Source organism: Castor canadensis, chromosome 12 (genome assembly GCF_047511655.1).
Source record: "Castor canadensis chromosome 12, mCasCan1.hap1v2, whole genome shotgun sequence".
NCBI classification, from domain to species: Eukaryota; Metazoa; Chordata; class Mammalia; order Rodentia; family Castoridae; genus Castor; species Castor canadensis.
In genome coordinates, this window is record NC_133397.1 from 17,690,383 (window position 1) to 17,707,636 (window position 17,254).

At 38.8% G+C, this 17,254-nt stretch overlaps 1 protein-coding gene across 4 annotated transcripts in view; it reads left to right on the top strand.

The window, feature by feature from the left end:
* Positions 1-4,937: 4,937 nt before the first annotated feature.
* Positions 4,938-17,254, top strand: part of Tdrd15 (tudor domain containing 15) — a 102,281-nt gene continuing 89,964 nt past the window's right edge. For all 4 annotated transcript variants that reach the window (XR_012439622.1, XM_074049257.1, XM_074049255.1 and 1 more), the window contains exon 1: positions 4,938-17,120. Coding sequence is in view for 2 of the 4 variants with exons in the window: in XM_074049255.1 (XP_073905356.1) it covers positions 17,115-17,120 (6 nt within the window). In the remaining 2 variants the exon portion in view is untranslated. The remainder of the gene's footprint in view (positions 17,121-17,254) is intronic.

The window sequence follows — 17,254 nt, forward strand, 5'->3', positions numbered from 1 at the left end:
TCTAATATTAAGATCTCTATAAGGACCAAATTCTACAGTCTTCACTATCCAAGTATAGGTACCTAGAAGAGTGAATGATGAATACATATGAAGATCAAATGAACAACAAAAGACTGTCTCAGTGTTGGTAGTACACACACACATTGTCTTGTACTTGGGGAAATAAGCTAGTGTTTTATTAACAGAAGCTACCATTGCACAATTCTTTCTTGCTTATAAAGTGTTTGGTCTCCATTATTTCTTTCAATCCTAATAACTGTGAATTTTATGCTACATATCATAGGTAAGGCAGCTGAAGCTCCCTGCAGTTAAATGACATTTCAGGAACACTTGGCATATAAATAGAGGAGCTGGAATTCAAACTCATGTTTTCACTTTATATCCCAGGCACTTCATACTTCACCATCCTGAATCTCAATGAGAGAATTAGGAAATCCAAGAGTCTTTATGGTGTTTGTTAGAAAAACAAGACAGGAAGGTTCTGAGTCTTAGCTAGGTTCCACTGAGGACAGTCAGAGAGGTAACATAAAACTACCATAGTAATCTAGTGCCAGCGAAGGCCACAGGGCTTAGGGGCATTTTCTAGGGTCTGCCTTTGATAATATCTAGCTTTCTGATGAAATATGCTTAGGGAAGAAGCATAAATGTGCTGAAATACCTGTGGTTTCTGCTCTTTGCATGTGCTGTTAATGTAAATCCTTCTAAGTGCCTTCATGCATTTTCCTCAAGTAGGTAAATGAGAAGATTGCTTGGACATGTCAGTTCCTTCCCTGGTCCAATATTGCTTATTACATAGTTAATCCTACTGGACTAACAATTGTAAATATAAGACATTGCATCACACCCAGTTTTCTCTGAGAATGAATCAATATGAAATGAGATGCCCATCTTACTATCTAGACCAGGTATGTCCTCTCTACTGTACTTCAGGGAGCATTGGTTGGTAGCACTCTCTATCACTGACTGACCCCTAGACGAAGCTAGAAGTTGTCTATGCCACTGAATTTGGATGAGGCCAATGTAAAAAGGTAAATTAAGACAGTCAGTTCAAATTCATCTGTTTCTTTGGACTCCTACATCTCTTCTATTTGGGCATTTGAGTTGCAAGTGATGATGGATACTGAAGTATCCAGATAGTTACTGCCTTCTCACTTCATTATTGACAACCATATCTCCTTGTTAAAAGGCTGGTGAGTTATTTGCTTCCTTACTGATCAGAGAAACTAGAAGCTTCCTGAAGAGGGAGATAGAGAGGTGGAATAGTCAGAATGTTCCAGCAGCTTCCAAGCACATACTGCTGATAACCTGTGCCCATCATTAGGATAGACCAGAAGCTGCTTCTTTCTGGGTCCAGATGACCCCTTGTAGCATTCTTATATAGAGGAAGAGAAAGCCTTCCTGGGTGTGTGCCTCCTTTCTCTTCCCACCCTCTCTTCTCATTTCTCTCCTCACTATTTTTGAGGACACCTCACTTTTCTACCCCAGTCCCAAACCTCATTCCTTATCTCTATCTTCTTTATCATGGTGATTTATGGCCTTCTTCCTTCCCCTTCACATTCTTTCTCATCTCCACCACCTGGTGCCCCAGTGTCTCTGAATTATTTATTTTTCTGAGTTGTTTTATGGGCTGTGATGTGAGCACATGTGGAGTACTCCATGATAACTCTTCATACAGCCAGTGCATTAGTCAGATCAAGCTACTATAACAAAATGCCATAGACTGGGAGGCTCAGTCAACAATTTATTTCCTCACAACTCTGGATCCTGGAAATCTGAGGAGAAGTTATTAGCAGAGTTGGTTTCTTTTGAGTACTTTCTCCTTGGTTTGCAGATGGCAAACCTCTGTCTTCTCTCTGTGTCTTTGCATGGTCTTCCTCCTGTGTGTGTCTATGTAAATCTTTTCTCCACTCATACTGGACACCACTCATATTGGATTATGGCCCACACTAAACCTCCTTTAACTTATTTACCTCTTTAAAGACCCTGCCTCCAAATACAGACACTTCTGAGGTACTGAGGGTTAGAGTTTCAACATATGCTTTAGTCAGCTTGAGCTTCTATAACAAAATGCCATAGAGTGGTAGCTTAAAAGACAGAAATTTATTATTGTTTTTTTTTTTACTGTTTTGGAGGCTGGAATTCTCCGGGGTGAGGGTTTGTTTTCTAGTTTGTAGACAGCTGTCTTCTCACTGTGTCTTCATGTAGAGGGAGGATGAGGGAGAAAGAGCTCCCATACTCATGGCCTCATTTAAATCCATTACCTCCCAAAGGACTTATATCAACATATCATCATATTGGTGGGTGAGGCTTCAATATTTGAATTTTAAGTGGATACAGCTGAGCCATAATAGCCTGATGTAGACTTTACAGATAGAAGTAGAACTCCTTACATTGGGCAATAGTATAGACCTGTACTTCCCATGATTACTACAATCTTCTTGAAGAGCCTGTCAGCTCATTAGTTGATGAAGGACTGAATGGTCTTGGAATTGCCTCCCTAAGTGTGGCATCCCCAGTGTCTGAGTTCTTGAGATGGGTTTTGGCCATGGTGATTATTGTATGAAAGACATCTTTGCAGAATGCCTGTAGAGCATCCCCTGGGCAGCATGGCTTCTGCAGTTGGATAGGCGCACACCCATGAAGTCCTATGGGCATTTATTCTAGGGGCAGGACAAATCCAGAAAACAACTGCCCTGGAACATTAAGCCGCAAAATAGCCCAGGAAGAGGAATGATAACACTTGTTGACTTTTTCCCTTTAGAGGCTATTTTTCTCCTTAGCAGAGCAAATGTGTCTCTAGGGGATTAAAAGAAGGTTATTAGAGAGCTGTGGACTCCCCTGAACCTTCAAGCCAGCAATCCCTTTAGCTTAAGAGACAACACGGCTGGCAACCTTGGTCTAATCAGGAAGGGCAGATTATTCATTACCACTGTGAATGCTTTAGTTGGGAAATAAGAGAAATAGGGTGTCCTTCTGAAAGAAAAGAGCAGACTTAGAAATCCTGCAAACTAGAAAAGGCTCATTTAGATACCAGGCTTCTTCGAAGAAATGCTGGAAGGAACAGTTTTGACTATGAGATTTTTAAAGTGACACAATGGACATCAAGCAACATATAAAAATAAAGACACAGTAATAGAATATTTGGTAAAATGTTATAAAGATAAGACAAAATATTGTGTTACTTGCCTGAGTAGTATGAGTGAACACATAGTTTGATGCCATTATGGTCAGAGTTTTTGCTCTATCATTTTAAAATTTTTTTCCCTTTATTGTGATGGAATGGGGGTGCATTGTGGCATTTATACAGGTCCTAACAATGTATCAAATATATTGTACGTGAATTCACCTCCTTAACCATTCTCTTTTATCCTCTCAAGTTCTGGAGTATTTTCAACAGCTTTCATTTACTTATATGCGTACACACCTTACTGCACCTTATTCACTCTCCTATCCCCTTCCCCAACACCCCCCACCATTGGTACCAGCCCTTCCCCCTGGGCAGGATTCGTTCTGCCCTCCTCTTCTCTGATTGTATAGGAGAAAAAAGAGAAAAGATAAGATGAAGACATGACATTTCAGCTTGAGATAAAGGTAGCTACACAGGGAGTTTCCTTGTGATATTTCAATGTATGTATGTATTATAACCCAAATTGGTTTATCTCCTCTAATTTTCTTCATTCTAGCTTAGTCCCTTTCTTATGGTGGTTTCAGTCAGTTTAAGATTTCTATATTTATTCTTGTATAATGGGTATATCAACCCTATTCTAGTTCTTAGTTTTCTTACTGCTCTTGTGCATGACCTCCTGTTAGTGTGACCAGTGTTTTGTAATATTGCTACATTTATGTTAGGTCTGTTAATTCTTTTAAATTGGTTAATGTTTGTTATGGCCTAAAATTTTATTCCTATGGTGAATATTCCCTGGCTACTGCAAAAAGAATGTATATTCTGCTGAGTTTATATAAATGTCAATTCAATCATGTTGGTGAATGGTATGTTTAAAGTCTTTTACATCCTTGTTGATTTAGTCTCTTGGTTCTGAGTCATGATGAGAGTATGGTGTGGAAGTTCCCAACTCTAAAGGAAGCTGGTGCTCAAAATCAATAACGCTTCCTAACATCAATCAATCAATGAATCAGTGAAAAAGCATCAACCAACGGATCAGTGAAAAAGCATTTTTTGATCATTTACTGGGTGGTCAGAGGAAGAGGAAATACAGGCTTATTTAAGAACGCTGGGTGGTTACATCATATATAGATGTACACAGGCTCATGCTAATATGCTGAAATATTTGTAACTTCCCTTTGTAAAGACTTTTATTTGTGTGTGATTAATTCATCTGATTCTCCAGACTTGGTTCTAGTTAGCCACATGGAGCAATAAGAAGAGAGACAGGGTTTTCACATGTTGGGTGGTCTAAGGAACAACTTACTCTTTATAGGCAGACCCAGAAGATACTCATGATTTTTTCAGAACTGGGTACTGATGCCTTTGCTTGGGTATCTTATTTAGAAAAAATCCCTTTACAGTGCCAAGGTTGACCCTATGTATATGTTTTCAGTATATATTTATTGACTGTTAAGGCTCTTGTATGCCAAGGCAAGGATTCTAGATTCCCTGCAAACAAAAAAGATTTAGTGAAGGATTTTATGTAGAGAGAAGAATCCTACAGAATAAAAAAACATTTAAAGGATGGACAAAGAAAAAAGAACACAAGGAAAAAGAAGAGATCAGTAGATCAAGAAAAGACACTAAACAGAGGAGGGATGCCCACTCTGTGTGCCCTCCCCTTACCTGTGGAAAGGTGGCAATGAAGGCAGAACAGTAAGTAGAAGAAAATGTTAGGCTCTTGCTCTTTCTTTGCTGCTAATTCAGAATTTGGAGGCTTAGTTTTCCTCAGTATAACTATTGAGTCTGATAATCCAAGGGAAGGAGAGAGACTGTTTTGCTGTAACTCTCAGTCTTTCTTGAAAGTAATGTCCAGATGCCATCTGCTAAAGGCAATTCTACTGGAGACATCAAACCTTGCATCTCTCTTGTCCTTTTGGTAGGGAAGATGCTGGGGTAAATGTTTCTCTGGTGCTCTAAGACCCTGCAGAGAAAGAGGTGTCTGCATGAGGAGACAGGAAGCCATTCTGTTTAGATTGGTAACTGTTTGTAGTTATAAGTGCTGAGTTACAGCACACATGTACACACACACACACACACACACAATTATTATTTTTTTTTATTGTTCTGGGTGCGGGTACATTGTGGCATTTACAAAAATTCTTACAATGTATCAAATATATAATATTTGAATTCACCCCAACCACTGCTCTCCTTTTATCCCCTTTCCCCCCATTACTGGAATAGTGTCAACAAGCGTCATTTTTGCATTTACGTACATGTGTACACAGCATTTGTACACTACCCACCCTCTTATACCTTTTCTCTCTCCCCTCCCCACTCCCACTGGTACCAACCTCCCCCTGGGCAGGACCTGTTCCACCTTCCTGTTCTTAAATTTTGCAGAAGCAAAAAGAAAAAATGACATTTTTACTTGTTCAAGGTAAAGGTAACTACACAGGGAGTGTCCTCAGATATTTCCATGTGTATATATATTGTAACCCAAATTGGTTCATCTCCTCTATTTTTCTTCATTCTACCTTATGGTGGTTTCAGCTGGTTTAAAAATTCTATATTCATCCTTGTACAGAGGGCATATCAACCATATTCATCTTCTTAGTTTCTTTCTTTTACCTTACCCCTCTCATTTGTGACCTCCCCTTAATGTTACCTGGTTTTCATAATAATGCTGCATTTGTATTGGGTCTGTATTCCACATATGAGAGAAAACATGTGGCTTTTGACTTTCCTGAGCCTAGCTAATTTCACTGAAGATGATGTTCTCCAGTTCCATCCATTTACCTGCAAATGACAAAATTTCATTCTTCTTTGTGCTGAATAAAATTCCATTGTATATAGATAACACATTTTCTTAATCTATTTTTCAGTAGTGGGGCATCTTGGCTGTTTCCATAGTGTAGCTATTGTGAATAGTGCTGCAATAAACAAGACACACACACGCGCGCGCGCACACACACACACACACACACACACAATTATGAATGACAATTTATTTGCATCCCTTTTGCTACCACCCCCTGGCTCCTGAACTCTTCCTTGGCAGGCAGATATTTTTCCTGTCTTGCTTTGCTTGTGACTTGCCAAGAAGGCAGCAGGGTGGCCTCTAAGGGTGTCTTTCCAATCCTGTGATCTGTACATTCCTGAATCTGTTGACATGTTTCAGACAACAGACTAATTGCTCCACCTGGGTTCTTATTCCCTCCTGCTTTTGCAGGTTCTCATTCACCTGTCATGCCTTCTCTTTCCCAATTCTGGACTCTGCTCCATCAACAACATGGTGTTCCAAGCCTTGGAATCAGGCTCAGATATTCATCCTGCTTTAAGATTCATTGATTGGCAACAGAATAGGGGAAATGTTTAACCTCTCAGAATCAGTTTTCTCATCTTTAAAAGGTCAATAAAGTCAGGAGCCGGTGGCTCACACCTGTAATCCTAGCTACTCAGGAGGTAGAGATTAGAAGGATCACAGTTCAAAGCCAGACCATATAAAATAGTTTGCAAGACCCTATCTCAAAAATACCCAACACAAAAAAGGACTGGTGGAGTGTCTCAGGTTGTAGAGTGTCTGCCTAGTAATCATGGAGTCCTGAGTTCAAACCCCTGTACCCAAAAAAAAAAAGTCAGTAAGTACTACCTAATTACTGCACAGAGTTACAGACAGGACTTTTGGCTCAATTTTGGCTTTGTGGTTTTCTATATCTGTGCCCTTGAGACATACTTTACTTCTGTGTCCCTCAATTTTCTCACTGTAAAATGGGAGTGATAGCTTTTACCTTGTAAGAGTTGTGAGGCTTATTGGAAAGTAATGAGTGTTAAGTGCGTAGAACAATGTGTGGCACATAGGAAATACTGAATAATTGTTAAATGTTATCTCTCAGAGTGATTCTGATGATTAACTGGGAAAGCATATATTAAAAAGAACTAGAATAGTGCTTATAAAACTTGCCAAATGGTTTATATATAAAAATCTGTCAAATACCTCTCATCTTAAGAAATAAATTTGGCTGGGTGTGGTGACTCCTGTTTTAATCCCAACTATTCAGGAGGCAGAGATTGGAAGGACTGCAGTTTGAGGCCAGCCTGGGTAAAAAGTTAGTGAGACTCCAATCTCATCAAACAAGATGGGCATGGTGGTGTATGCCTGTAACCTGAGCTGTGCAGGAGTCATAGATAGTCAGATCACAGTTCCAAGCTACCTGGGCAAAAAGTTTAAGGGCCTATCTGAAAAATAACCTAGGAAAGCAAAAAGAACTAGAGGCATGACATAAGTGGTAGAGCACCTGCCTAGCCAGTGCAAAGCCCCAAGTTCAAATTCCAGCACTGCAAAAATAAATAAGTAAATAAATTTGACACTGAATTATCGCCTTCTATTTCTCCTTTATTGCTCACACTCTCCTCTAAACTATGTAGTTTGTCTTCATTTTCTTGCTTCCGTTCACTCTTAAGCTTAACGGAATCTGGTGTAGCCCTCTACCCCTCAAAACCACCACTACCACCACTATTACAACAACAATAAAATGCCTTCTTAATGTTACCAAAGCTTATTTACCAAATCCAGTGGCAGCATCTCAATCATTTCTCTGCTGGATGGCTACTTTTTTTTACTGACAGATGTCTAACAAGTACATGGAAATATGCTCAACATCACCATTGTCAGGGAAATGCAACTCAAAACCACACTGAACTATCACCTTACTTCATTCAGAACGGCTGTAATCAAAAAGACAAAAAACAAAAAGCAAATGCTGGTGATGGTGTATAGGAAAAGGAACTCTCATTCACTGTATGTACAAATGTAAGTCAGTAAATTACTATGGAAAACAGCATGGGAGTTCCTCAAAAACAAACAAGCAAACAAAGAAACACTGCAGCTTTTGACAGTGGTGTACACTGTGCATGTCTTGAAACTCTCCTGTTGGCTTTCTTGTCCCATGTTCTGCTAGTCCTTCTCCTATCTTACACACAGGATACTTGCAGCCTGCTTTACAAATATTGTTGTACCTATTCTTTCCATATTGGTTTAGTCCTGGGTTCTGTCTTTGCAATTCCTGATCTCATCTATCCTGTGGTTTAAACTTGTATCTATATTCTAACGGCTACATGCTTATATCTTCACCCTATGTTCTTCTCTGTTATATAATGGCCAACCAAACATATCCAACTGGATGTCCTGAAGGCATCTCAAACAGAAGGTTCTCAAACCTGAATACATAATCGCAGGCATCCTTGCAGCTAAATAACTCTCTTCTCCATGTCCCTTTCCTAGTGTAGTAAATGGAGCTGCTGTCCTCTACGAGCTCCAGCCAGAAACCCAGCAGTCATCATGGTTCTCTCCTTCATCTACTCCTGCACCCATTGATCATGAAACCCAAAGTCTACTTTCCAGGTTTCTTCTCCACCCCTTCCTCTAGCCCTTCTCTACTGCCCCTGACATGAACATATCTCCTGCGTTACTGCACAGCTTCCCTTTTCTCAGCTGTAGTCACACAAATCGGTCCTTGGGTTCATATTGTCCCATGACTCTGAGTCCTGGGAGAGGCCTATCTTTCTGCCTGGAATGCTTCTCTCCCTTTAGTTTGATAATCATACATAAAATCCACACTGTAGTCCTCCCTGATGTCCCCAGCAAATTTAGTTGCTACTTTTAATGCTGCTCATGTGCTTTGTGTATATTTCCATTATAGAAATACCTGATTTTACTGTAATTGTTCATTTGACTCTTCATCCCTCCCTTACACTGAACATTTTGAGTAGGAACTGTGCATTTCAAATATTTCAAATGTGACATGTTGAATGAATGAATAAATGAGTTGAAAATCTTTTCCATCTTTTGTATCTTGAGTGTGGAAAGGAACTACCTTCACCACTGTAGGTGACAAATATTTAATCATTTTTTTTTGGCTGTACTGGAATTTGAACTCAGGGCCTCACACTTGCTAGGCAGGCACTCTACCATTCAAACTACTGTTTCAGTCCTTAATCACATCTTGCTTGATGGGGATTTATAACTTATTAGTTCTCATGTCATTTATAACTTGTCCCCTTCCCAAGTCTCAGCTGCCTATATTTTTTTCCTTCAAGTTAGTTTCCATTATTCCATGGAAAAATCATTGTTTGGATTAAATCAAAGTATTGATAAAGAGTGCTTCTTGGTGGCACAGTGGACTTGGACAGGACATTGATATTTTAAGAGTGTAGTTTTCTAGCTAGGTATGGTGACTCATACTCAGAATCCTACCTACTCAGGAGTCAAAGATGGGGAAGATTGCAGATCGAGGCCAACCGAGGCAAAGAGCTCATGAGCCCCCATCTCAACCAATGGCAGGTCATGGTGGTACGTGCCTGTCATCCCAGCTACATAGGGAAGCACAAGAAAGAGAATAGTGGTTCATGCTTCTTGGGCATAAAGTGAGACCCTATCTCAAAAATAACCAGACCAAAAAGGGCTGGTGGCATGGCTCAAACTAGTAAGCATGAGGTCCTGAGTTTAAACCACCAGTACCAACAAAAAAGACTGCATGTTTAAAAAATCTGGCATACATTGAAAAAGATTAAGGAAGATAAAAATTGAAGAATCATTTACAGTGCACTTTTTAAAAGTTCTTTCTCTCTGTTTGTATTTTATTCACAAATCTTAAAACAATTTAACACTTAGTGAGTTTTGATACGATCCAGCAATCTTACTTCTGGGTATTTATTTGAAAGAATCAAAGAGATGTCTCCACACCCAGGTTCACTGCAGCATACTCACAATAGCCAAGATATGGAAACAACTTAAAAGAAAATGTGATATATGTGAACAATGGAATTCTGTTGTGCCCAAAAAAGAGGGAAATTCTGCAACATGGAACAAGATAGATGAACTTGAAGGACATTATACTAAATGAAATAAGCCAGTCACAGAAGGACAAATTTTGTATAATTCCACTTTTAATGAGGTATCTAAAATAACCAAATTCAGACACTCAAAAGTGAATGATAGTTACCAGGGGTGTGGGGAAGGGAAAATTGGGAGCTACTTATTAACAGGATGAAGTTTCAGCATGAGGAATATGTGCTAGATATCTGCCGTATATCACTGCACCTATAGTAAACAGTAATGTATCATATACTTAAAGTGTTAAGAGGGTTGATCTCATGTTGTATTCTTACCATAGTACAACACAATGCAGCACAACATAGCACAACACAACAACACAATGTTTAGTAAATATTGAAGAAAAAAATTTCATATGTCTTAGTGCAATATAGAGGTTTTAGCAATTTCTGTTACCTGTTTGGTTAGACATAAGAGACAGAATGCTCTTTCTTTGGGTTGTATGAAATTCCTTCCAGTGCTACACCATATAAAACAATGTCATACTTTGAGGAAAAACAGAAACTGCTTTATAATGAGTTTTTTATGATTTAGAAATATGATAAAATTTCACTTTAATAAAACTCTTTGGGACTTAAAAATGAAGTAGCTTAGATTTGGAAATATAAATGCTCTGGTTCATGGACCACTGGCTGACTTCTTTAACAAAAGAATGCATCAGTCAATAACAATGAAACCTAAAGCTGTGAAGGGTAAAATATATTTTTCGTTTTTCAACTATCTGAAAAATGTCACTGGGCCAACTTTAATCGTCTTTCCCATCATCATTTAAATATGTATTTGAAATATAGCATCAAAAACTAAAGTGATATAAGTGATATTTTAAATTGTCATGCTATATTTTTGCTAGTCATAAAGCTGATATTATTTTCTATTACCTTAGTAGCCAATCAGAGCTCATTTTGTACAAATCTTACACAACAATGCCAAATCAATATTATATAATAGAAGACGTGATATGGTTAACTGTTAACTCTCTCTATTCTTTATTCCTCCATAAGTAATGTCCTAGTTATGAAAGAGATAGTTATTGACTTAGAATATTAGGGTGAATATGGTGGATATATTATGTACACATGTATGTAAATGGAAAAATGAGACCTGTTGAAACTATTCCAAGAATGGGGGAAAAGGCATAAAGGAGAATGTTGGAGGAGGTGAAACCTACTATGATATATTGCATGAACTTTTGTAAATGTCACAATGTATGCTCAGTACAACAATAATAAAAAATAAAAATAAAAAACAATGAAGACAACTTTTTTTTAAAGTCCAACTTTTTCACTCATCAGATCTCCATTTTCAGTGAATGAATTACTTGCTAATATTAATTACACTATATAATCAGGATCAAAATAATTTCTTGGTGTGGCTTTTTTTAAGTGAAGTATATTATCACACACAGAGAAAGAAGCAATCCTAATTTTTGTGTGGAATTCATTTTTTTTTGTACTTGGGAATGTTACAAGCTATGAACTTAGGCAATAGTTTATCTTCTGATAAAAACACTTGGATTTAGAATACAGAGTTATTTATAAGTTATTTAGTAATTAAGAGGACAATTCATTTAGGTTCACTCCTTTTCCTCTCTGTTCCTCATAATAGGATTTTTCTGAGGTTAAGAAAAACGTGCCTCCCCTACCACTTAAGAAGAAAAAAACAGTCAAATAATTTCCAATAATAAATTTTTGATTTGCTTAGAGTATAGTTTTTAAAAAGGTGATTATGTATTCACTATATGACCAAATGAACAATTGGTCAACATGGATCTCTGAACTGCAGTAAGCCATCTTAAAAAGAAACATATCACAATCTGGCCAGATATGATGTTCAACATAGTCTTTTCTCCATATAGTCTTTTTTTTTCCCCCCTGGTAGTACTAAGGTTTGAACTTAGGGCCTTACAGTAGCTAGGCAGGTGCTTGAGCCATGGTCCCAGCCCTTTGTATATTCTTAGTGACAGCAGTTTTGATGACAGACTCCACAAGGGGTCATCTGCACTTTTCACATGACAGGAAGAGTGGGATTACTTGTTTTCCATGACAAATTGTGGTTTTCAATTTACTTGTCTTTGAACAAACTGCTAAGGTAGTATGGGAATTGGAATGTTTTCAAATGTTATAGGAACAATGACCTTTGACACAGCATTTATCAAAAAATCTGGGTTGGCCCATAGTTTTGGTCAAAGTACTCTAACCAAACTTCTACAAGGTACATGCTCCCACTGAAGTGGGATACTCTGGTCAATTGAAGCTGCTCTCTGACTTCTTGTTCAGGTAGATGTTGGGGCAGCCAACCAGATAGACCACAGATTTTGTCACTACAAACACTTTCCCCCTCTTTTTTATCCATGGTCCTTCTGATCATGAGAATATATAATCATTATAGCTGAGGAAAGTAAACACTCCTTTTTTTTGACCATATAAGCCTTTGATAATTTGACGTGAGCTAGAATCCTTTTAAAATCTACACGTGGGCATAGTGTTACATTTTTGAATCCCAGCTACATAGGAGGCAGAGGGAGGAGGGTCTCTATCTAAGGACAGCTGAGCAAAAGTGTGAGACCCTATCTGGAAAACAAACTAAAAACAAAAGGACTGGGGAGGGGCATGGCTCAGATGGTAGAGCCTCGTCTAGCAAGTGCAAAGCCCTGATTTCAACCCCCAGTACTGTCAAAAGGAAAACAAAATATACAAATACCCAGAAAACTTTACACAGAACTTTCGAGAAGTTGTGAAGGCCATTGAAATCCACCTATGGACCCTAACAATCCCTTGGATAAAAAGTTCACTGATGTGACTAGAGAATTAGGTGCATAACTTGCTCATCTATGAATCTTTAATTGTCTTAGTTCAGTTGCTGGCTTGCAGCAGTTTTCAGATACTTTGGGAATAAGTAATTTACCAGGAGCTGGATTGGTGCTCTCATCCACAGAGATTCATAGAACCATCAGGAAACCTCCCAGATCCGACCTGTCCTGGAGTCTGACATCTCTGGAGCTCTAATGCTCTCCTGCTAACTGCCTCTTCTCTGCATCCAAGACAGAAGGTATCTAGGATGAGTGGGGAGGCTGGAAACATGTTAGGTGCAGGTGACAATGAGCAGATCTTTCCCTCTCATCAGATGTAAGCCTTAACCCCAACATGGTCACACAGGAGAAGTGATGTCACTGCTGTCAGGCTGATTCTGTTTGTGGCTCTTTGTTCATGATATCAGAATATTAGATATTAGAACATCACTTTCTTTCAATAAATAGTACAGTTAACTGCTCTGGTGTCACCAATAACTCTCTGGAGTAAGGTTGAGGATCACAGATCCAGAATGAATTGTCTTGATAGGGAAATTGTGCTATGGAATATATACAGGAAATAACTTCTAACCTTAGAATCAGGGAGTCAGGCTGTCTTGAGGATGAGGAGAGGATTATTGCTTTGTGTGTATATGACAATGTATGTGTGTGTGTGTGTGTGAGAAAGAGAGAGAGAGAGAGACACACACACACACACAAACATACAGAGAGAAGGGGCAGGGTACAGAGAAGGAACTCCCAAAGCTGTGTGTCTCTTCACGTTTAAAGGAATGTTTCTAGACTAGACTAGACTTGTGGCTAGACTCCTGACCTGTGATTTAGCTCCAGATCCAGAGCCTTCAGCATTGCCCCCGAGAGTCACTTTGCCTTAACAGTGAAACCACCCCAAGTTATACCAGGTAGGAAGGATGTATCACTAATAACTCATCAGGGCAGAAATCAAGTTTTTGTGAGAATGTTCTGGTGGCAATGGTCCACTCCAAGCAGGTTACAGAAAGAATACAACTATGGCAAAGATCGCTTCTGCATTGTTCTCCTTCCTTCCTCTATCCAGTTTTGTAGTTTGTATAATGACTGACCAAGGTCAAGGACTGAGAGAGGATGATCCAAGGAAGAGAAGATCCAGGCTATGTGTGTGAGTGATTGTAATTGGGGTCACTCAGGAAACCAAGAGCTCATAGACATGGAGAATGGCAAGATATCAAACCTACATGTGTGTGCTGTTGTCCTTTAAGTCCTGTACAGCAGCAACCTCTGTGACTTAGGCAGATTACTCAGACAGATCATGCTCTCTCCCACGTGGCACAGCCTCGGTTGTCTACTCTTGGTTCCTACTGTTTTGTTTCTTCATGAGCCAACTCCCAATCTTTCCCTAGGGATTGCTCTGAATGGATCTTCTCTGAATGTTCTTCAATATCCCAGCTCTAACTGCCCTTCAATTACTTCCGGTTACTGAAGAGTGACTAATTCTACACTTTGTGTGGAACTTAAATATTCTCAGTGTTTTCTAGTTGTTTCATGTCATTCTTCTGCCATAACTAGTTCCTGGAGAGCAGGATTATCTATGGGCATCATCCCATGACAGAGTGAATGAGGCAATTATGAAAATTGGACTAAATGAGTTAATAATTCAACTATTAAATCACAAAATAGGTAATGAGGCTGAATCCAAATCCAATTTTGAATGAGATTTAAACTAGAATTGAATTTTGATTCTCCTCAATAGTTTTTGAACTTCTCGAAATTAACTCATACTAAAACATCTTTTCCTGTCACAATATAATACATAATAATGCATGTAATAGAAACAAAGTTACCTGAAACAAAATTTAACCTTTCTATACAGTTGCTATACTCTAATTTATATTCTGTTCCATTTCATTAAAATGTTGGTCACTGCTCATGAAATTGATTTCGTGATCCAGTAAATATGTGGCTTCTTGTTCGGAAAACCCTGGGTTATGCCACGGGATTGTATTTACAGCTGACCAAGAATTCTACCCTGCTTTAATTCTTCTCTAAAAACAATAAGAATGTTTCCTATTTCTTAACTTACATAATATTCAAAGCACAATCCCATTTTTTTCTTCTTTGGTAAGACTGGGGTTTGAACTTAGGGCTTCATGCTTACAAAGCAGGCACTCTACCACATGAGCCACACCTCCAGTCCATTTTGCTCTGATTATTTCAGGGATAGGTAGGTATCTCTCAAAATCTTTGCCCAGGCTGGCCTTGAACCTCAATCTCCCCAATTTCATCTTTCCAAGTATCTAAGATCACAGGTGTGAGCCACTGGTGCCCTACTTAAAGCAACTCCTTTTAACAGTTCTGAACTGGGGCTTACCAACAAGTAGTGACAGTGCCATAATTAGTCTTCATATTCCTAACTTAAAGCTATTTCTACTTTATGATGCTGTGTCTGTCATCCAATGTGTGCCTGTATGGCCTCTCAACTGAGTAGACAAGCTAAAAGGGCTAGGAATGTTCATAGTGACACACTAGGCCCTCAGGAGAAGATCAATTAATGTGTAATAGATAGAATGGAATGATGCACTTGGTTGAAAGTCATGTCCTGGTTTTGACATAGTGTTTTGGGACATCTTTGTACCTAAACTATCTTTTTAAAGTGTAAAGCAGAAGAGATTATCGTGATAGAAAAGTGGGAGAGTAGAGCCCCTAGAGATGGGGGGAGGGTCTCAAGAGAGGGTGCCTGAGAAATCACGTGATCTGAGGTTTTTATCCATTCTCTCCCTGGCGTTGCTTAGTCTCTATGCTATGCCCCTAAACTTTATGTAATGCTTTGTAATCACATTTTCTTTCTACTCTAGGAGCCACTGGTGGATGAACTGCTAGAAAAGTTTTCCAAGCTCATAGGGAATTCTTCAGTGAATGTATGGGAGACACTAAGAGTTGAACACTATTTGGTCCCTGCCGGTGATTGATTGAGCTTTTCCTAGAATTCAAAACAGACTTTCAGAAAAGCCAATAAAGCACCAAACAGGAAGATTTCTGTTTTTGCTAGTTTTTCCAAATAGCTACTTTTCCTAAGACTGAAATTTATAGACTTGGTGTCTCTAAATCCACAGATCAAGAACATATCCTAATTTTGGCTATCTTGGGCCTTCCCACCCCAATTCAGTATTCTCAGGGAAACACAATATTTCATCTGCTCTAAGGTATGTGTGCATATATATAATATATATTATATACGTACATACACAAATATAAAGTACATATGTATGTACACATATAGTGTGTGTGTTTCAGGTGATATGGTATGAACAACTAAGGTTTGGCATTGAAAAAGAATTTTACAATCAATCATCTAATGAATAATGAATAAGTATATGGATAAAAACCAAAGTGTGAGTATGTGCTATTCACATGTCTTTTTATATGTGAGACTTTTTTCTAGATGACCTAGAAGGGGAAAGATGACAAAGAAAAGTACTGTGGGTGCATGGGAAAGAATGGATAGGTAGAGATAAGTGTTGAGGGGAGAAAAGGAAAAGTAAAAAGATGGGGGAGAGAAATGAGAGAGAAACATTTGGCTAGAATAACAGGAAGAAGGCCAGCACTCTGAAGGTTGATCACAATCTTTGTTAGTTCTAGAATCACCTTTATCATTGCTCTGTATACTTTGTTGAACTCAAAGTACAAGTTTCATATGATGGAAGTTCTCTTGTTTACATGTTTTTACTGATACCGTTTTAAAAGGGCTGTTCGGCCATCCTAGTATGTCTTTTATAGCTGATGTATTTCTGAACTGAGGTGAGGAATGGGGGTAAGCAGTACTGTAGCTTCCTAAATCCAGTCAGTGAAGAAGAACTGATAGACAGAAGAAGATTTCGATGACATTGAGTCAACTGGAACCTCTGGGTAGGAGGAAAACAGGTGATGTCGCAACAAAGTGTTCACCTTTCCACCCCAGGATTGATAAGGTTTGGGGAACAGAGCCGCATTCTTTCCAGAAGTCAGGTCAGAAGTCCCTCCACACTTTGTTTTCCCAACCCAGCTTCTATAAAGTCAAATAAACCTAAGGCCCTTGTCCTAAATGAAGTCATCAATAAATACCTCTTTGCTCTCCTGGGGACTGTGTTCTCTCAATGGCTTTCTGAATTATTACTTCCTGTTGGAACAAGAGTTTAATTGTTCAATGAGGTATATAACAATATACTTGAAGTCAATGCGTCTGGGGACAAAGGAAAAGACTGGTGCTACCTGTGGACCCTGGAGAAGCACTAGAATCAAAGCACATCTTCTGGAGTCTGACTGCCTGGATCTGACTTGGCTCTGCCACCATGTCTGTAAGTTATAGTACCTTTCCATGCTTTTTATGTGAAAATGGAATAAAATGGGCTTATAGGTACAAACAAGTTAATACAGGTGAGACCACTGGAGTAGGACTTACATGTACCAGGCATTCAAGGTAGTACTAAAA